Raw genomic sequence first — 21,666 nt, 5'->3', positions numbered from 1 at the left:
AGGGGTGGAGGGAAGTTCAGTTATTCAGAGAATCCTGTGTATACATGATTATGATTTATTTGTGATGATAATTGTTAAAGATAAAAATGAATAAATTTTTTTAAAAAAAGGAATTGCTCCTCACCCATGCCAGCTATTCAAAAAATGAATAGCACACACAGCTTCCCCCTCCCCCATTCCAGCTGGGACTGCAGCAAAGGGTTAACACACACCACAAAGCCACAGTCCAATCTGGCTTGCTGTCATCCCAGAAAAAATGAGCTTTGCAAGTCTGGTGTTCCTTCAGAGAGATGCAACAAACCCGTCAGCATTCAGCTAGCCTCAGAGAATGACTTAATTTGAATACGTATGCAATGGATCCCAAGCTTTCTTGTTCTTCTTTTCTCACAGGCCTGGAGAGGAAATGAGCGGGAGGATTGGCTTCCTCATACTTACCAGGATTTAGAAGGTCTGCCTTGCATTGTCGTTTTAACTGGCAAGGATCCACTAGGGGAAACGTTTCCCAGGTATGCTCCGAATTCTACAGTGCAAATGTTATTTCAAAAGCATCGTAAGATATATGCATAACTTCTAACCACTTATTTTACATGATTATCTGCAAAGGTAACACTTTTTTAGTCTCTTGCACACCCTCATTGTAAAATGCACAATCTCATTGTGAAAATATATGTTCTTGACTGAAATGAATATTTCAATTATTTATTTGCTTATTCATTTCAATGGTTTCACAATTATTTTATTTAAAAGCATTTATTCTGCTTTTCAGCAGAGTTATCAGGGCAGTATGCAATCATGGTAATAAAACACTGATATCAAAAGTAGAAAATCACACTTGATTAACAGGAGCAGAACAACGGTTTAAAAAAATTCAACAGGGGCATGCTAGCCTTAAGGCTTTAGATAACTCTCAGCCTGGGAAAAGACCAGGGTCCTGATTCACCTGGCCTGGCTGAGGCTCCACTATTCATTGCTACTTCTTCTGCAGGCCACAGGATACATGGATAGACACAGTCAGGCTTTTAAACACAGATTATAATGTATATGAAGGTTTTGACTCCGTAGCCAAAGCTTTATGTTGAATTTTTGCAAACTGTTGTTCTGCTCCTGTTAATTAAGTTTGGTTTTCTACTTTTGATATGAGGGTTTGATTACCATGATTGCATACTTTTATATTTGAAAAAGCTGCTGTTTTGGTCTTTTACATTCCGATTTGTGTGGTTGTGGAGCATGAAAAGCTGCAACGGAATCATTCTCAGACTTTGGGAATTATGGAAGAGCCACATCCTCAAGCTGGGGCAGTGTAGAAGGAGGGTGCTAAGGGCTCTTCCTCAAGTGGGGCTATTGGGGTGCCATCTGAATTGGAGTCCTCCTCAGGCCAACACTGGGGCCTTGAAGAAGAAGAAGAGTTTGGATTTGATATCCCGCTTTATCACTACCTGAAGGACTCTCAAAGCGGCTAACATTCTCCTTTCCCTTCCTCCCCCACAACAAACACTCTGTGAGGTGAGTGGGGCTGAGAGACTTCAGAAAAGTGTGACTGGCCCAAGGTCACCCAGCAGCTGCATGTGGAGGAGCGGAGATGCAAACCCGATTCCCCAGATTACGAGTCTACCGCTCTTAACCACTACACCACACTGGCTCTCTTGAGGCCAGGGGGGTTGGTACCAAGAAAGGGGGAAACATTTTGCTGTGTCAAATCAGAAAGTAAAAGACCGAAACAGCAGCTTTTTCCAAATATAAAAGATCAAATGAAGACTCCATCCCATAGTTCTGTGGATTCCCGCATTCCAGTCATCTGCTTTCTAGTGTAACTTGAGAAAGCAGTATCTTTCTTGTGAACTAAAAACTGCATCTCCTTTTTTCCAGTACAGGTTATTGATGCGCTTCAGAGTGCATGCGTATTGCTTAAACCACAGCCCAAAATGTTTTATTGAAATAATAATAATAATAATAATGATGATGATGATGATGATGATGCAATAATGCACCCCTTGTTAAATCCTTATATATTGATTTTCCAGATCCCTGAAATATTGTGATCTTCGGCTGATTGACTCAAGCTATTTAACTCGCACTGCCTTAGAACAAGAAGTGGGCCTGGCATGCTGCTATGTTTCAAAGGAAGCAATCCGAGGACCCATTGTAGCTCTAGACCTTAGTGAAAAGGAGCAGGAAAAGGCCAGTGTCAGTGAGAATGATACGGATGAGCTGCTGATTGACTTGGAGAGACCTCAGAGTAACAGCAGTGCTGTGACTGGAACTTCAGGTTGGCTGTGTATTTACCATTCCATACGGTCCTTGCTTGGGAATGAGTGTCCTTTTTCTTAGACATTGGACTTTGTGGAGGTGCTGAATAGTCAGCAGTTAAGCAAGCAGGAATGTAAGAAGCAATTTCAGTTTTTACAAGAGAAAATAGAAGAATGGGAATGAGGCATAGATCTCAGAGTGGGAAGGAGGGCAAGGGGAAGATGGTATAGAGGGGAAGTGGAAAGGAAGTGATGTAAAATCAGACTTTTATTTATTGATTGATTTGATTTGATTTGATTTGATTTGATTTGTATACCACCATTCATCTGTAGAGCTCAGGGGGGTTCACAACATTAAAAATACAAGCTAAAAACACAAACTACATAATAAAAACAAGAAGAAACAAAACAACACAAAATAATAACCCCCTTCTCCCCAACCCCTTCTGCAAACATATTTAAAAGGGCATAGGATGTTAATTAGCCCAAGGCCTGGTTGAAGAGGAACATGTTTGCTTGCTTCTGAAAGGTATTTAATGAAGGCACCAGCCAAACCATCCTGGAGAGAGTATTCCACAGGTGGGGAGCCACTGCAGAAAAGGCCCATTCTCATGTCACGGACCTCTGGTGGAGGAGGCACACAAAGAAGGGCCTCAGATTATGATCGCAGAGTCTGGTTAGGTTCATATGGAGAGAGGTGGTTGTTGAGGCATTATGGTCCTGAACTGCTTAATGCTTTATAGGTCAAAACCAGTTTGGACTTGAAACAAATTGGCAGCCAGTGCAGTTGTACCAGGATTGATGTAATGGCTTTTCCCATCATAGTGCTATATAAAAACTAGGTCAAAACCAGTTTGGACTTGAAACAAATTGGCAGCCAGTGCAGTTGTACCAGGATTGATGTAATGGCTTTTCCCATCATAGTGCTATATAAAAACAGGAGAATCTGTGTGTGGTAGGATGCTCCTTTCTGGACTCATGGAGACATTTGAACCCTTTAACTATGATCAGTTAATGACAAATGTGGGCTATCCCTTTAAGCATAATCAGGAGCAGATTAAAGATACTTCGGACATATTGCCAAAACATGGTTTAACACAGGGGTAGGGAGCTACAGCCAGCCAGCATGCTTGGATTCTAATCTCCATGAGTTTGAGGGATAGGTGGATGGGGCATAGTAACGCCAGGTGGCCTGTTTTTACCTGTGTGGTTTTAAATCAGACAACATGGGCAAAAAAAGTGTATGTTGCCTCAAGGCTTCCCAAGTGCCATCAGTCAGTCCTGCTCATCTGTCAGAGTTGGCCCGCCTTAGACCCTGTAGGTTGTTGCCTGTGTCAAGACAGGCAGGAATACAGTGATAGGGCCAGCCACACCCGTTAACACTTCAGCCAGTCATCAGACTTTTAAATGAGAATTCTCAGATTTGTAGCAGAAGAAGATCTGGCTGGTTAGATCTAATTCACTAACTCACCAACCGTTTCATCTCCTGCGTTTTTGTGGTGTCCATAAACAGAATGAAGTCATTTACAGTACAGTGGACACTTGGGTTGCAAACGTGATCCGTGGGGGATGCACGTTTTCAACCCGCAGCAGTGTGTCTGTGCACGCGCGGGTTGTGATTAGGCGCTTCTGTGCAGGCATGACCCCCGAAACCTGGAAGTAACCCGTTCTGGTACTTCCGGGTTTTGGCTGGTCCATAACCTGAAAAAAACGCAACCTGAAGTGTCTGTAAACAGAGGTGTGACTGTATAAATCTTGTAAGGCAGAAAACGTGTGTGACATTCTGTACTTTAGCTTACTGAGTGTTTTTCAGTTTCTTTCTTTCTTTCAGGTTCTATAGCAGAAAATGGTGTGAGCTCCTCCAGTGCTACGGACAAGTCTCAGAAGCTACCGCCACCCCTGAACTTCCAGAATGTGGCCCAGAGTTCAGTTGATGAAGGATTTGCTGCCGGGGAGACCTTGAAACAAGAATGTGACTCTCTTGGCAACCAGGTAGCAAGCAGCACCACTTCTAAACTGTCGGCAGCAACCTCCTCCGTCAGCCAGTCATTCCGGTGGCCGGGCCAGTCTGTGAAAGAAGGCAAGGCTTTGCGGGTGTCCTTGCCCCGGACTGTGATCTTATCCAAAGCCGCCTACTGCCTTCTTGGTGCACAGAAGAGTGGGCAGCATCCCTTCTCCTCTTCTCTCTTGCCTCATGCCGATGTGTCTTGGGTGAGCTCTCTGAGGCCTTTGATACACAAGGATATGGCCAGTGAAGAGCAGTCTTTGTACTACAGGCAGTGGACTGCAGCTCGGCAGCACCATGTGGACTACAATAATCATGGGGATACCACCAGCGGCAGGAACTTTCACCCACGGCGGCTGCTTCTAACGGGACCTCCGCAGGTAATGTCCTCTTTGGGACTGTTGTGGCAGCTCTCAAATTTCAGGGTCATTAGGGGTGGGTCAAAATGTTTTAGCAGCTCAGAAGGGCTGGGCTTTAGGGTATAGAAAGGCATGTTAGGATACACACAAGCATGCCGGTAAGAGAAGTCAACTGTTTTTCTTCCATGCTTCCTTATTCCTGTGCTTGCATAATCCTGCAAACCACTGCATAGAACACTTTGGAAAGTGAGAGCAAATCTGGGGGTTGACTTGATATCGGTAGCATATGACCTTACTTTGCTCCTGAGCAAAGTAACTATTAGTGTGATCATTGCAGCAAAGGTTTGCTCTAGATTTACTTACAGTGGTTTGTTGGAGTGAAACAAACTATGATTCCTGGTTCAAATGTAATGCTAAGCCCCAAGCATCATGGCTTGTTTCCTCCTCAAGCAGGTGATAGCGAGACAAAACAGCCCAGTAAGCTTCCTTTATGGTAAGCCACCAACTGGTCTACTGTGAACTGGGCCAATATTGTATCACAGTATTGCTGTATCGGCGTTGCTGCAGAAGGACAGCCTTCTTGAATTAGATATCTATCTAATTCTAATTCTTTTCCCTTTCATCACAATAAGATGATGTTGCATTATGTGACATAAGATCACATAATGTTCTCTCTGCAAAAGGACAAATACAAAAATGGGGACTTAAACTGTATAGTGACTGGTGATGGTTGTTGAGCCATGCTGGGCCACTTTAGCAGATCTTCAAATGAAAGTTCATAGCAGACAAAAATACTTCTCCGATTATACATTTTTCTGAGAGTTTCCTCCCCTCTTTGTTTAGGTTGGGAAAACTGGTTCTTACTTGCAGTTCCTACGAATTCTCTTTCGCATGCTGATCAGGTTGTTGGAAGTGGATGTGTATGATGAGGAAGATATTAATACTAGTAAGTACTAAGGTCCAATTATAATTTCTTATGACCAGTTTTTTGTAAGGGGTGAAGCTTTCAGAGTGCCCTGGGAAGAGGGATTATTATTTTTTAAAATACTGCTATCAAAGATTTGTGTACCTTTTGCAGGAAATTTATACTTTTTTATGCATTCTGCAATTTGTACAAATGAGTGAAAATTGGGCTAGAAATGCATGGGTTTGTTAGACTTGCATTCTCCTTGTCCAACATTCTCCTTGTCCAACATTCTCCTTGACCATCATAAATAATGTACATAATGTAACTATAAAGGATATTTTCAGACACAATTGCCTAGCTTTCAAAGTTGCTAAGTTGAACTGCCCAAGCTCCGGGGTTTTTAAACTATTCTAACATCTTGGCCCTGTTTTACTCCTAGGAAAGCTACTATCTAGTTTGTTTAGGGTGCTGGGGATTATAACTCTGTGAGGGAAAGAATGTGCTTTGAAATTGCTGTAAAGATGGAATGTGCATGCAACCTCTCAGCACCAGACCTTCATCTGTAAAAATGGGAGCGAGTTTTAAGTTGTTGTCAGAGCAGTTGTGACAACAACATACTGAAATGTGTGTTGATGTGCCTGGAGAACTTAGGTAGTGTAAAAGTACTGTATAAATAGTAAGATTTTATTAGGTATCAGTATTCATAAAATTCCTTTTTCAGGTCATACAGAGGACAAAGAAATTGTCCAGCCTAGCAATGATCAGTGGCCTGATGTTGAAATAATCAGCAAAATGCCTTTTGACCTCAGTGTGCATGATCCTAAATATTTCCTCATGAGTCTGGTATATACAAACCAGCTACAGAGAATAAAACAAGGCAAGTGAAAACTGATTTTGCTGCTTTCTTCTTCCTAGCCATTTGAAACATTTTAGAAAGCAATTGATCTTTCAGTTCTGTTGTGAACATTTAAATAACTAGCAGGAATGTCATTGCCTTTGTTTCTTCATTGTCTCCGTCCACAGAACCAAGCAAAGAAACCAAAGCTGAGGAACACAGAAAGCGGGCTACTGTGTCTATGATGTTGACAAAGTATGCAGCTTACAATACTTTCCATCACTGTGAACAGTGCCATCAATATATGGACATAAACCCTTCAGCTCCGGTACGCACGGCTTCCATTTAGCCCTGGGCTTCAAGTCACACAACCACATAAACAATCGTTCATTTCATCTTGGGAACAAGTTAGAAACCTTTACAGATCTGCTGAAAAGCACCCAGAGATCTGCTGGTGGACCTTCTGATCTACCTTCTGCCAACCTTTGCTCCAGATCACTCTTTCAGAGTAGAAGACAATAATGCTTCTAGTACAAGGGGTGGGGAACCTTTTTCCAGCCTGAGGGCCACACCCCAATCTAAGGCAGCCTCCCAAGGGCCACATTCTCCAGGGGTGGGCAGAACCAGAGGCAAATGTAGGCAGCACAATAAATGTGAATTTTTCCTTCGTCTGGTAGGCTAGTTCTGTGTCAGGGACTGACAGAACGCGGACGAGTGTGCACCAGGGCTGAAGGAGGGCTGGAGTATGACTCGGAAGAGGGAGTCAGTGATTTATGGGGAACTGTTCCAGCCACAAGGCAAGGGTCGGAGGCAGGGGAAGCTCCAGAGCTGGAAGGTGGAGCACAGGTTGGGTCGGAAGAAGAGGAGAAAGAGGCAGGTCAGGCAAGTGAAGGGCCAGGTGCTTCCCCACCCTCCCCTGCACCACTGTCTCCCAGAACCAGGAGGGGATTGAAAAGGGATGAGCAGAGGACATTGCCACGCAGGCAGTGTCTCTGCCTGCATGCACGCAGCCCATCAGGGGGAGGTACATAAACTGGTTCAGGGGGAGTGGTCCCCTGTTGCTGCAACTGCTCCATAGAGCACAAACCTGGGAATTGCTGCCCAGATGCTAGATTGGGGGTGGGGGTGGTTCTAGAACTTTAGGAGTGACTGTATGTGTTCTCTTGGACACTAAAGAGTTAACTATCTGCCATGTACATTCCTCTGGCTGGGAAGCACCCTTGACATTCCATCACACTCAACCTTCTGCCTCTGTCCTCCATCCAGGTAAGCAAGAAGCATTATCAGGCACATTCCAGCAGGACTAAAGAGGGGTGTGACTCAGGAGGGTAGCTCTGGGAGAGTTCAGAGGGCGAGATAAAGAGATCTGATCTAGCAGAAATGCCTTAATGCTTTACCAAATCCCAAATTGTGGAATTCTTTATGAGAAACTATGATGCATAATGGTTTAAAATCGACATAACATTGTAGATCTGCGCTTTAAAGGGCATGCAGTTTTGCTGAATTGTGTTCTGGGACCCGATCCATCTGTTCAGCTGTAAGATGTATTATTCTGCCATCGCACACATAACCACACCCATGCAGTGCAAGAGGTGTAAGGTGTACCTTGTCCATTGGCTTCCTTGCCCTTCTACTCTGCAACATTCACACTAAAAACCTTCTTCGGTTCAGAAAACTTGGTGGTGCTTCTCTTTTTCCATTATTATGCAACAATGAGTAAAGACAATGTGTAAAGTAACCAACTTGTCCTAAACAACAGGAGTTTTAAAGCAGCCTGATGTAAGAAGTGAGAATGACAAATGCCCTATACTGTAACCTTGCAAATAATAAAACTGTAGAAAACTGAGCCACTGTAGCTGTGTTCGTAGACTTAGTAGATTACTTTCTGTGCAAGATTTATACAACTATGTTGCCCACACTTGTTGAAATGCATTGGCATGTGGCCTCTCTAGTAGGTTACAATTTCTTTCTCTTCCTTGCATGCAGATGTCTGACTCCACCCTACATGCATTTACATTCTCATCCTCAATGTTAGGAGAAGAGATCCAGCTTCATTTTATCATTCCCAAATCCAAAGAGAGCTATTTTGTCTTCAGCAAGCAGGGCAAGCATTTGGAAAGCATGCGGCTTCCTCTTGTATCTGATAAGGTGGGTGAAATCTGTCTTAGCTATGTAAAACACACCCTGTTGTAGCATAGCTCAGCTCTGAGAAACTGATCTAGAGTCTGAAGATAGTTCCCCTCTACATTTCTCCTCCCCCTCAAGAATCACAAGCTTCTCTGGCCATAAAGTAAGCCTTGAGTTACTATGGGCCATGGATGACTAGGTCTTCACATCAGTAGAGTTACCACAACCCAAGGAAGCTATAAGAGGTGCTCAAGTGAATCCACACCCCTCACTCTTGCTGCATATTGTTAGAAGCTTGCTGATCTTCTGCTTGTTGTTCTGCCGTGAATTGTATATTATATATATATTAACAATCTTTGGCTTCATGGATGAATTCATATGCCACATTCCCAATGCCCCAAACTGCGCGTTGGAAGATTAGGAATATGCTCTTAGCTCATGGACATTCTCTTACAATCTCTCATGCATGGATTCCATTTCATTTTCTAGTTTGCATGACCATAGTTTGTTGTGACATCCAAATTAGGAAAATTCTGGTTAATAGTAAACAAAATTGCCCCCAAAGCCACTTTAAACTATACATTTCATCATCAAGGTATGGAAGTAATTCCAGTTAGCTCTAAGCATAGCTTGTCTAATTTGGATCTCATCGTGAGAAACTAGAGGATGCAAACCAGGAAAGGGAAGAGGAGTCCCATGTCTAGAAGGGATAAAGAGGATGGATGAGGGAGCTTGCAAGCCCAGCACCTGTTTCTAAGCTTCCAAACTGTGCTTTGGAGCACTGAGAACCTTACCTAGTCCAGCATGTGTTTCCCACAGTGCCCAACTAGATGCCTGTGGGAAACCCATAAACAGGATATGAGGGCAATAGCTCTCTCCTGCTGTTATTCCTCAGTGACTAGCAGTCAGTGCCATGCTGCCTCTGACTGGTGGTAGAACATACTCATCATAACTAGTAGTCATTGACAACCTTAATCTCCATCTATTTTTCTAATCCCCTTTTAAAGCCACCATGACATCTTCCATAGTTCAACACTGGGTTTTGTAAAGAAACACTTATTTTTGACGTAAGATGTCAGCTACAAGTGAAAACTATTATTAATGTTAGCAAAGGCCTATCAGTATGACAGACTATTTTAACACACACACACGCCTCAAATGTTATTGATTGCCATTCCTTTACAGAATGCTGTGGTTCTCTTTAGTTGTCATTGAAGCAAGCTACTTCGTTTTAACTGAAAGCACGAAGTGAGAGCAAAACAAATTTCTCTCTGTTATGTTGTGGCCTGCAGAGTTTAGGGAAGGGGCTAATTTTTTTCACCCAGCCTTAGCAGACCCATCAGTGTTTCCTATAGAAGTCAGTTGGAGTAATTAATTTCTGTAGGAAAAGGATGGGACAAGTGAGAAATATGAAGAACCCTCTGATTGGCAAAGTTTGGTCTACCAGTGTGCATGTTCTCCCTACAAGAAAGTTGGGTATATCACCTCAGAAACAAAGAGAGATGTGTTGTGCCCAACATATATGAACTCTTCTTTTCTCCTGTGCTGCTAACAGAACATGAATGCAGTAAAGAGTCCTATTTTCACTCCTTCAAGTGGACGCCACGAGCATGGTCTCTTGAATCTATATCATGCTATGGAAGGCATCAGCCACCTCCATCTGCTTGTGGTGAAGGAATATGAAATGCCACTTTACCGCAAATATTGGCCCAACCACATCATGCTGGTTTTGCCAGGAATGTTCAACAATGCTGGAGTTGGTAAGCATTTATATAGTCCTATAACTTTTTGATTCTAAACATACCAGTTAATGATATGGAAACATAATTATATGGAGCAGTATCCAGTTAGCATTAAATGTGTAAGTAGTGAAGAGATTTCTTTGTTGTTTATAATTCTTTTCTTATCTATGCACATGCAGGCACTTTCTCTCCCTCCCTCCCTCCCTTTATTCTCTTTGATTTCCACTACAATTTTACTTACATGTACTGTTCTCTATGGCATGTTAATGGAGACGTCTAAGATGGTCTTGCTCACATTGGGTATTTGGTGTTTGTTGGTGATCAAGCAGTTAGCAAAATGTTGGGGGAATTTTGGAACTTAGGAAGTTTTGATAATATTCTTGTTTGTTGGTTACATTTCCTGCATTTCCTCCAGACAGATAATGGTAGCATACATACAGTACTTCTCCTCCCGCCCCAGCTTCTCCATTTTATCCCCACAACAATTCTGTGAGGTAGTTTAGGCTGAGAGATAGTGGCTGACTAAAGCTCAGCTTGTGAGCTTCATTAGGAGAACTGAAATTGTGCAGAATGCTTATTCCAGAAATCTGGAAGTAAAATCCGGCCACTCTTCTAGGTTCATCTTGGGGCCTCCCAGTTTCATTCATGACTCCATGAAGAATAAGATCCCATAATTCAGCTTCACTGAATATTTTCAGAGATTCGAATACTGCTTAAATATATTAGCATAGCCAACACTCATTGAACAGTCGGCCAGTTTCCAATTAGTCCTAGCTTCAAAGTCTGTCTTTGGACCATTTCATACAGCATAATTCCACTTGATTCCTACCCCTTAGCATTCATAAAAGCCATTCTCCATACTGTCTCTGAGGTCTCTGTTTCCCCCAAAATGGTAAAGTTCTATGCTACATGTTTTCAGGTGCTGCCAGATTCCTTATTAAAGAGCTTTCTTACCATAACTTGGAGCTGGAAAGAAATCGCTTGGAGGAGCTAGGAGTCAAGCGTCAGTGTGTCTGGCCATTCATTGTGGTTATGGATGACTCTTGTGTCTTATGGAACAGCCATGTCATCCAAGAACAGTTCAGGTAAGTCAGTGTCTCAAAATTAGAGACTAGGAACTATAGCAGAATCTTGGATCACTACACTATTAGCCCCTTCACACATTATCCATGCTTTGACGGGATAGCAGTATTGGGTGATGTTGAGATAAGACCAGCAGCAGCATGGCTAAGCTGCCCCTTCTCACACGTGTAACTGGATAGCACGTGTGTTTCTTGCTGATTTGATTTGGAATACTGCTCTATACTTTTAATATATCTAGTATTTCTACGTTCTAGACCTAGTTTTTTGAAAGATGAGCAACATGAAAAAGAGACAAAGAGTATAATAAGACTGATTACTCCATGCAGCCTAGTATCTCTTAAAGCAAGCACAATAATTTCCAAACAACCCTGTGAGGTACAAAGCTGCAGTAGAGTCAGATTGCTTGGTCATAATTTGTTCCTCTGAGTGGAGTTGTGATGCAGTACAATAAAAAATATTTTGCGTTTCATAGTCAGTCCATGGATCAAGGATCAACGAGTAAAAATGTGTCTCTGAAGAGCGTTCTACAGCACATTGAAGCCACACCAAAAATTGTCCATTATGCAATACTGGGCATTCAGAAATGGAACAGCAAACTGAATTTCAGAGCTCCCAAAGCTCCTTTCTCCAGGTGCCACATACATGACTTTATACTACTCAACGTAGACCTGACCCAAAATGTGCAATATGATCTAAACAGGTAGGAAAATGCAACCCTTTTGCTGTCAGATGCTATACTAGTTTTGAATGTACTGGTGTCAGTGAGGCTTAAAGGAAGCCAACCCAATAAAGAAAATAAGCTGAGTTATTTCTGAGATTGTAGTTCTGCCATATACAAGTTGGTGGCTTGAACAATAGATTGAAAATAATACAGGCGTCGACCATTTTAGGTGTGTCCAATTGACATGAGATCAGCAATGTGTGGTTCCTTTTGGACCTGGAAGAAGGCAAAACGAGGTCAAAGCAAAGGCGGAACAGGGATGGGAAGGGGAGAATGGGTTGGGGCAGCAGGAGGCAGGAACGGAAATGGCCACCACTTGTATATGAAACCAACAAGAAATGGAGGGGTGTGTGTGTGTGTGTGTGTGTGTGTGTGTGTGTGTGTGTTTTGTTTTCTTTCATTTAGGGCATTTTAGTGGGACTCCAGTTGGACCAGAGTGTACAGTCTTTGAGACCTTTCCCAGCACAATCCCCACTGAAATAGGAGTTTTCTAAGAGCACAGATAATCACATTTTAAAATACCATATCAAGGACAGTTTGCACATGTGCCTTAAGCAGATTAGCCAAGTGTCTTAATATGTTTGTTTGACCTATTTAGAACCTGAAGGGACAGAACAACTGGTGACTGAAAGAGCAGCCTCTGGCTGCTGTGAATATGATTTTTTATTGATTTGGACACATACAGACACATTCAGAAATATGGTTACTCTAAAGCCTTGATTTAAGCTATTTCCCTGTAAATGGCAGGCTCACAGCATGGTCTGTGGGGAGCCATGGGGAGGCCCACTTTCAAATCCCCACTCAGCCATATAGGTAGTACCAGTCACTGTCTCTTGGCCTGAAGATAAAAGGGAAGGATAAAGAACTATGTATGTAGACTTGAGTTGATTGGAGGAAAATTGGGCTTTAGATGTAATACATTAAATATAAATATATTAGTGCAGAAATGCTATTTTTTCAAGAAAAGAGTGAATTTAACTCCTGCAGACATGCTTCTATGGTGCTGTCCCTTTCTCCATTCTTCCCACTTTCCATATTGGGCAGCGTCCAGGTGGTAACCTGAGACAAAAGCATGTTATTCCTTCCTCCTATAAAAATCCTCTCTTGTCTCAGGCTACCACCTGGTAGGGGAGGGGAATACATATAGTGTGTGCTGTTGCCTTTAAGAAATTCCAGGTCACTAGTCAGGTGAGCCATCTATATGTGTGACTGCAAAGGCCATTCATGAGGAACAACAATTGCAGATAAGTGTTTTTGTTGCAATCTAGTATTATAGGAGAGTTGGTCTCAATATAATCAGAAGGTGCGTACCATGAACTAGAAATCGGTGACTTTAACAAATACATGACCGGTTAAGTAAATCTGTATCCATTTTTTAGGTATTTCTGTGAAGATGTAGATTTTAATCTGAGAACAAACAGTAGTGGCCTGCTTATCTGTTGCTTTAACAACTTCAGCCTCATGAAGAAACACATCCAGGTTGGAGGTCAAAAGGACTTTGCCATTAAGCCTAAAATCATGGTGAGTAGCATCATTGAACAACAAGAAGAAAACAAAACAGTGTCTTTGCTTTCTTCAGTGACAACAGTTTCATTTTACCTCATAAGAAGAAAAGAAGAACTCTGATGGATCAGGCACAGGCTCCATCTTGGTCAGTATCCTGTTTTCACAGTAGCCAACCAGATGCCTATGGGAAGCCCGCAAGCAGGAGGACCCAACAGCAACATTGATTTCTCTCCACTTGTGATTCCCAACAACTGGCCTTCAGGGGCATACTACCTGCTTGTGGTGAAATCACTGATGAAGGGGGAAGATTTTTAATAGCTGAGTGATTAGCTATCTCAAGGGGAAGCTGTCTTGGCTATTAAGGCCTCCTAATAATGTACTCTTAGGGGTTTGCAGGGGAGCAAATATAACTTGCAAGAATTAAAATGCATTATTTGACTCCTGTGTATACTAATCTATTTGATACTTGAAACTGTAATCCAGGTCTGCATACAAATCCTGGCTTCCAGTCATAACCTTTTTTATCAGTTTTAGGTGAATGATAAAGGCAGGCACACACCTGTTTGGGGGAAACTTGATGATTCAAGGTGTTTCCTTTCATGTTGGCATATTGTTTTAAGAGCATGTTTCTGTCCTCCCAAACACTGATTCCTAACTGCTTGTGCTCTGTCTGTGAGCACATTGGTGGTGCTGGAAGCTAATGGGAAGGACCTTTGTAGGGCGGGGGGGGGGGGGAGGTGTCTTTATAGCATGTCATGAGCCCATATAACCCTAAATCGGGGTGGCAAACAATATCTGGAGAACCTAGGTTTTTCACCCCTTTCCTACATATTAGGGGCACGGGTGGTGCTGTGGTCTAAACCACTGAGCCTCTTAGGCTTGCTAATCGGAAGGTACAGATCCCCGCGACGGGGTGAGCTCCCATTGCTCTGTTCCAGCTCCTGCCAACCTAGCAGTTTGAAAGCATGCCAGCGCAAGTAGATAAGTAGGTACCGCTGCGGCAGGAAGGTAAACGACATTTCCATGCGCTCTGGTTTCCATCACGGTGTTTTGTTGCGCCAGAAGTGGTTTAGTCATGCTGGCCACATGACCTGGAAAGCTGCCTGTGGAGAAATGCCAGCTCCCTTGGCCTGAAAGTGAGATGAGCGCCCCAACCCCATAGTCACCTTTGACTGGACTTAACCATCCAGGGGTTCTTTACCTTTATTTACATATTTCCATTGGCCTTAGTTTGTGATGTATCATTCTGAAACTAAATTTGTTCATTTTTGTATTTTCTCTCTTTTTAATTAATAGTGGCATTCCCAGTAGGACTCTGGGAATAATATAACAGTGAGGCATCTCTTATGTTGTAGTCTGTTAATTTAAAAATGCTAAGCAAATGGCTTAAAAGACAACAAAGGCCCTGTCAACAGGATTAAGCTACTAAAGATGGGATACATCAAGGGGGTATGAGCCTTTGAGGACCTTTATGTGTGCATACTAGACCTCTGTTCCCCATACATCCTAAACCAGGCATGGCCAAGCTTGGCCCTTCAGATGTTTTGGGACTACAACTCCCATCATCCCTAGCTAACAGGACCAGTGGTCCGGGATGATGAAAATTGTAGCCCCAAAACATCTGGTAGGCCAAGTTTGGCCATGCCTGTTAAACCATTGCTTCTTGAGCCTCTTTTTTGCTCTCCAAGGCTGTCCTCACTCACTTCCTGACTACTCCCCAATAGCACACAGCTTACTGGTGTCTTCCCATCTGTGTAGTCGTCATATGTAGCAGAATATCCATTGTGCAGCAGGGCAACAAGAGAAGTTAAGAAATCTCTTCAGAATGGACTCTGGCCTTTTCTACCTTGCCTGGTCTCAAATGACATGGCCACAGTCTTCCCACCCTGGCACCCAAGTACTATCTTAACCACTGCTCTGCTGCCAGTCATTGGGCACATAAATGCGAAAATATCCAACTAGTTATATTTAGTGTATACTGTAGCTGTGTATATTTTGTGTGCTGCTTTCGCACCTGTTCATAGCAAGTCAGTACATGCTTCTGAGGAGCATAATGTAGCTGCATGGAGGCCTCTAGTATTAGCTAGAAGTAATGAAAAACTTGTTAAAACTCCTGAGAGTAAGTGTTCTTCAAGTCTTATGATTCTTCTCAAGTTTGGCATTGGCACACATTATCCTCAGGCCTGGTGATTGAGATGCTGCTCATTACATTCCACTTTTACATATATATATATATATATATTTCCTTCACAGGTATCTGAGAGCTTGACTCCCATAATGCCTCTTCAGTATGTCTGTGCTCCAGACAGTGAGCACACACTCTTGGCAGCTCCAGCTCAGTTCCTCCTGGAAAAGTTTCTTCAACACGCCACATACAAGCTTTTCCCAAAGGCTATCCATAACTTCAGAAACCCTGTATTAGCGATTGACTGCTATCTGAACATTGGGCCTGAAGTATGTATCTATGAATCTTACCAATAATCAACTTTGGAAGGGGGGATTCCAGTCATTTAAAAAACAGAAGATGGCAAGGCAACTGTGCCGTGATTTTCTTAGGCCATTAGCTTCCGTTTATGTTGCTGATATACTGATATTGTTGTATTCAGTTGCTACAAGCGGGGACCCATGAAAACTGACATTACATTGCTCATACATTTCTACTCCTGCCCTTTCGTAGGCAGGATGATGCTTTTACATTTTTTGTGGATTCATTCAATATTTTATTTTATTTTATTTTATGCAGTTACTCCTGAGTTGACTGTTTAGATGTTGGGGGTAGTAACTGCAATTTATTCAGAGTGTTAGTCCACCACTGTTGTGGTGATGTTCCTGTTGGTAAGTTAGAGCATAAAACTTTAAAGAAAAAACAACAACTCAAACATATATAACCATTTTTTCTCATTTCTGATTTAGGTAGCTCTTTGCTATGTCAGTTCACGGCCGCACTCTGTCAATGTCAACTGTGAAGGGGTATTTTTCAGTGGACTACTTCTGTATCTTTGCGACTCCTTTGTAGGAGCAGATTTTCTTAAGAGGTTCAAGTTCCTGAAAGGTAATGTGATTTCTGTTCTGACCTTTTGTGTCTAGTGCTTGCTTAATGGTTTTCTAGCAGAGTAGATTGGGATGGCATTGTCATTACATGCAGGAACTATAAAGCTCGTCACAGTGTAATGGCAGGTGATATCACCATCCAGGCCTGCTTCCTTTTTCTCTGGGGCCTTTTAGAACTGGGAACCATGGTAGTTGACAGGAGCCTAAAAGACTGGTGGGAATATCGAGGCTCTGCAAGCCAAATCCATTGCAGACACATCCAGGGAAGCACAATCTCCTGGCAACTCAGGAAGTATCCCTTTTGTGAGTTAGTTAATATGAGTTGCTTCGTTACTTGTAACTACCTTTTTGTACTTTTTTCTAAGGGTAGAAAAAACATTTGATTGTTCCACTTGCTTTTGACGCCTGGTTAAAGGTGAAGTGGGAATTCTTCTTACAAATATGGTAAAATATTAGTAAAAAAGCATGTTAGGCCTTTTAATGTTAGGTATAATATGGTTACTTAACTCCCATTTAAGACTTGTCATTAGTTGCAACTGGAAAAGCAGTTCCACCTTGTTGGAGCTTGATCGTTTCACAGGTTACGATGACAGACCGTGTTTGAAGAAACATCACATTATCACTAGTGGCATATTATGGGCAATCTTGTGATTAACAGTGTGGTGGCTTTTGGCTTTCTTAGGAAGTAGAACCTGAAAGCTGTTTCCTGAAGGGGATAGTGGAAATCTGAAAAACGTGGGTTGAAGGAGTGCTGTGTACTGTATACAGTGAAATTAGGCTGGGAAAGGTGCATACCTTGTGTATATGTAATTTTTCCAAGTAGGAGGGAGAGATATCAGAAAATTAACAAAACAAACAAACATGGAAATGAAATGGTGGTATAAACTGTCCTTTGTTTTTTAACCTAAGGTGCAACCCTGTGTGTCATTTGCCAAGACAGGAGCTCCTTGCGGCAAACAATAGTCCGTCTGGAGCTGGAAGATGAATGGCAGTTTCGTCTGAGAGATGAATTTCAGACTGCTAATAGTAGCGATGATAAGCCACTCTATTTTCTGACTGGGCGCCATATATAAGTTTGAGAGGAAACAAATGGAAAAGGAAAAGAACAGAACCTGAGAAGTCGGATTGTGTCTTTTCCCCCCTTTCTTTGAAAGTACAATCACTGTGGAGCAAAGTGCAACCAATATTTATGTTCACTACTCTTAAAGGTCCCCCAAATTTCTAACCCAGACTTTATTTTTTATGACTGAAAAGCGAATTGATTCAAGTTGATTCCTCATGGGTCACTGTTACATAATGGCACACCCATGATGACCCATGATGTGGAGAATAACATTTTGGTGGATGGCAAGTTCTCCTGATCGCTTTATACTATGCTAAAGGAGGAGAATTAAACAGACTTTTGGCATCTGTCAGCTTGAATGTGTTACATGCGGTTCGCAGTAAGAATGTGGAATTATTTGAAGATAATATGCTGAGGAATGCTGTCCATTTCTCTTCATATCTGTACTTTTGGTACGGTATAACTCAGGGGTTTGAAAAGACAAAAAGTAACCTAGAATTGTGTGTTTGAAAGATTATTTTTTGTTCACTTTCTGTGCAGTGTTAGCTTAAGGTTTGTAATTTTATATGTATTGAAACTTTTGGCAAAATTTCCACAAAAGTTAAAGTTTACTACATAAGCCTGAACAAATTGATGAATGTAAGGCAGGCATTGTGTGCACATGCTGGTTTGTCAGAGCAGCTGTTATTTCACCTTTTGGGGTGAAATATTGGTCTGAATGGAAAGATCTTCAACTCAGTAGGTGATGAGCCTTTTCTCTCTGGTAGCATGCCAAGCCATGTGCAGGAACCTATTTCTGCACATGGATCAATCTTGACAACCAGCCTGCTTATGCATATTGTCTCATCGGTGTGCTTAAACTCCACCAAAATGATGTAATCCTCAGTACTATCAGAAATCATTTTGAGGTGACAAATCAGCCTCCTAGCTTGTTCTCACACAGCAGAAGTTCCTTTATTTCTTTTTGCAGTCGGTGTCTCGCTTGCTTCAACTTTCTCTATAGTTTGTTGGGTAGAGAATGCTATATGTGTGCTTTTATGGAAAGCATTTACTAACCCATGAAAAACAGACGAACCATAGACCAGAAGCGTGAAGTATTTAATGGCTGAAGCAAGCTGAGCCACAAGTTCTGAGAGCCATAAAGTCCATTAAAATAACTTCTAACTGAATTGGGACCAACAGCAGGAGCTGTGTGTTTATATACATACATACATACACAAAAATAAATAAATAAATATATAAAGTTCTTAAGCACACCTGGAAAAGTTGGCCAGGTCATTTTAACTATTTAGGGCTTGATCTAATGGAGCACAACTCCAGCACCTGTGTTCCACTGAGTTCAATATAGCTGTTTTCCCAACTCCCCAATGCAAGCACATGGGCATAAACAGCATAAACAGGTAGCATGAAAAGACAGTGGAAGGAATGGAAAGTCTGAGAGCACTTTCCATATTCTTACTGTTGCACCATACAAGTTCCTTTTGGTCCTAAACGTAAGTAGCATACAAGGCACAGAAATAGAAGGGGGGGGTACGGGAGGTGGGCACAGATCTCCTGTCGCTGCAAGTGCCCTTGTAATGCCTCAGTACATGCTTGTTTTGATGGAAACAGGTACAGCAGAACTCAGCTGGGGCCCGTAGACTTCTTTCATCTGTAGGTACTGAATGCGTGTGCTTAACTGGATCAAGCTCTGTGCTTTGTTTGAATTAGATAGGTGTTAAAATAACACTATTTTAAAATAGGCTGTGAATTGTTTTAAGAGTGGGTTTCTTTATACCAGCACTTTGTGCTGTGAAATATGCTGAGAGTTTAAATGAGTACGGTACAATCAGGGCTTCATAATGCAGTTAACATTTATGGATAGAATTCACTTCCTTTTTCCTACTCTGCTTTTTCCAGCTTTTCCTAGTTACGCTTTGTGGTGGTTCTTCCTTCACTGCCATTCTTACACTTTTTCTTGTCACCAATATTTTATATGCAGCCCGTTTTCATCTTGTTAGTGAGAATTTCATTCGGTGCATTACACTTATTATGATCTAAATATAATTAAGAACACAAAAAGTCGATTAAGAAGCACCTGCCAAACTGCATTTAGAACAAAAGTGTTAATTGTACAACTTTTTAACCTTGTGAAAAAGCTGTTTACAAATAATGAAAAGCATAATATATTGATTGAAGTTGAAAGGGAAAATAATGGTTTTCATACCTGTTCATTTTATTATAGCTTTATGTAAATGTAGCATGTTTCAAATGAACGATTGTTTACTTTAGTGTAGGTTATTTGGGATTTTTTGTGCCCATAAAAAATCTGCCTTATACTTAATGAGTACCTTAATTTTTATTTGGTAGGAGGTTATGTAAGAACTGCAGTTAGGAACTACAAGGCTGGTGTATTCACTGTGTAGCCTATTAAGACACATGTAGAATTACTGGCATTTTAGGGTCTTGTTCTGGTTTCGTTGGCTGAACTTAATACCCGCATAAGGTGAATTTATGAAAGTTTCCATTTTAATGCAAACTTTGCAGATAAAAAATCTTTCAAAAAATCTTTGTATATATGATGTTTGCACTAAGTTCTTAAAATTCCATGTGCTGAGAGTGATTAGACCCTTGGTAAAGAGGTACAAGAATATGTGTAAGTTGAGAACTTGGAGGCTAAGCGCCTTTTCACACAATCAGGGTTTTTTGGCCATATTTGTAGCAGACTGTCTACATACCATCTCAGAACAGTTTGTGTTTATGGGTATCAGTTTCTAAGCACTATATTCTCTACCTAGAAAAATGTACTATCTCCTTGACAGCATATTCTTATCCTTACTTGATACACTGCTTTCTGAACATGGTTTTCAGTAGTATTAGTTCAAAGTAACTGCCTGAAGCTCTTGTCCCTCACATTGCTACCCCACTTATGCAGTTTTTGGTTAGGGTTTTTACTAGTGCACTCCACTGACCAACACGTGCAGAAATATTTTAAATCATTGTTGGAAGTAAAGAAGCTCAACTACTCTTGTTATATTGAGGAATGCTTTGTGTAGAAAGATTATGGTTACATCTATTTTCTTTCTGTATTGGACAAGAGCACATTCAAAGCATTGTCACTTAGGCAAAGAAATAAGTGTTTTGGTTGAATTCCAGCTGAAATGTATTCGGAAATTAATTACTGACATCCATATGCTTTAATAATGCAAGCTCTCTAAATGATTTTACGGGACAGTACATCAGGAAAAGATACCAGATGCTACAATCTAATATTTTGGTTACAAGCCTTGCCAGCAAGGCAGTGACATGAATGTATTAAAGAGGCCAGCATTATTTTACCGGTAGACTTGTCAAATATAAGTAGTTAAGACACCGGTTAATATTGAATGTAATCTGTAATTATAAAACAAATCACTCATATCTGTAATTTATGCAGTTGTTTTGTGTTACCTCTGAAAAGGGTTTAAATATTTTTCTTAGGACTGCTTCACTCCTGACCAATTTCCTATACTGGTAATTATTTCTAGGGTGAAAGGTATGCAAACTGTAAATCCATAAGTGTGATTATCCCATGTCAGATTTGTTACAATATATGTATATATAACAAATCTGTGTTGTAGGCATCATATATGTTGCTCTGCATTGTCTGCCTGCTTTTTCTCTATGTAGGGGTACATAGTCTCTCTGTGTAAGAAGTTCATCAGGTCTGAAGCAATCCTTGATGTAAAATTCTCTTAACCAAAGCTTGGTGAATTTAGCTTCACTAGCCAGTCTACCTCACATTTTATTGTTTGAATTGAAATTGTCTGCAATTGTGGCTATAGTATGTTTATAATGTTCTTTCATTAAATTCAATTAATGTTATCACATTACCATTCAAGAGTCTGTCTTATTCTTAAAATTGTGGAAAATCTCCTGCCATCAAACTTTTATTTGGTGAAAAAGTAGCACTTTTTAAATCTGTGTTTCCAGTGTTACAATAACAATGTAAAGGTAAGTGGTGTTTTGAGCTGCGATGCCTACATGTTGTAGGGATTCCTAG

The 21,666-nt window shown here is 41.4% G+C and overlaps 1 protein-coding gene across 2 annotated transcripts in view; it reads left to right on the top strand.

The window, feature by feature from the left end:
- GREB1L (GREB1 like retinoic acid receptor coactivator) overlaps positions 1–21,496 on the top strand; it is a 169,474-nt gene extending 147,978 nt beyond the window's left edge. For both annotated transcript variants that reach the window (XM_081873563.1, XM_081873564.1), the window contains 14 exons: positions 391–506; positions 2,022–2,266; positions 4,078–4,631; positions 5,454–5,556; positions 6,239–6,394; positions 6,541–6,680; positions 8,339–8,500; positions 10,035–10,239; positions 11,141–11,306; positions 11,777–12,004; positions 13,405–13,546; positions 15,785–15,985; positions 16,445–16,583; positions 17,492–21,496. In XM_081873563.1, the coding sequence (XP_081729689.1) occupies positions 391–506; positions 2,022–2,266; positions 4,078–4,631; positions 5,454–5,556; positions 6,239–6,394; positions 6,541–6,680; positions 8,339–8,500; positions 10,035–10,239; positions 11,141–11,306; positions 11,777–12,004; positions 13,405–13,546; positions 15,785–15,985; positions 16,445–16,583; positions 17,492–17,655 (2,721 nt within the window). In that variant the 3' untranslated portion in view covers positions 17,656–21,496. The remainder of the gene's footprint in view (positions 1–390; positions 507–2,021; positions 2,267–4,077; positions 4,632–5,453; positions 5,557–6,238; positions 6,395–6,540; positions 6,681–8,338; positions 8,501–10,034; positions 10,240–11,140; positions 11,307–11,776; positions 12,005–13,404; positions 13,547–15,784; positions 15,986–16,444; positions 16,584–17,491) is intronic.
- The last annotated feature ends 170 nt before the right edge of the window (positions 21,497–21,666 follow it).

This window comes from Podarcis erhardii, assembly GCF_964252035.2.
Source record: "Podarcis erhardii genome assembly, chromosome: 8".
Classification (NCBI taxonomy): Eukaryota; Metazoa; Chordata; class Lepidosauria; order Squamata; family Lacertidae; genus Podarcis; species Podarcis erhardii.
Note: the sequence above shows the minus strand (reverse complement) of the source record. Positions and strands in the feature narration are given on the sequence as shown.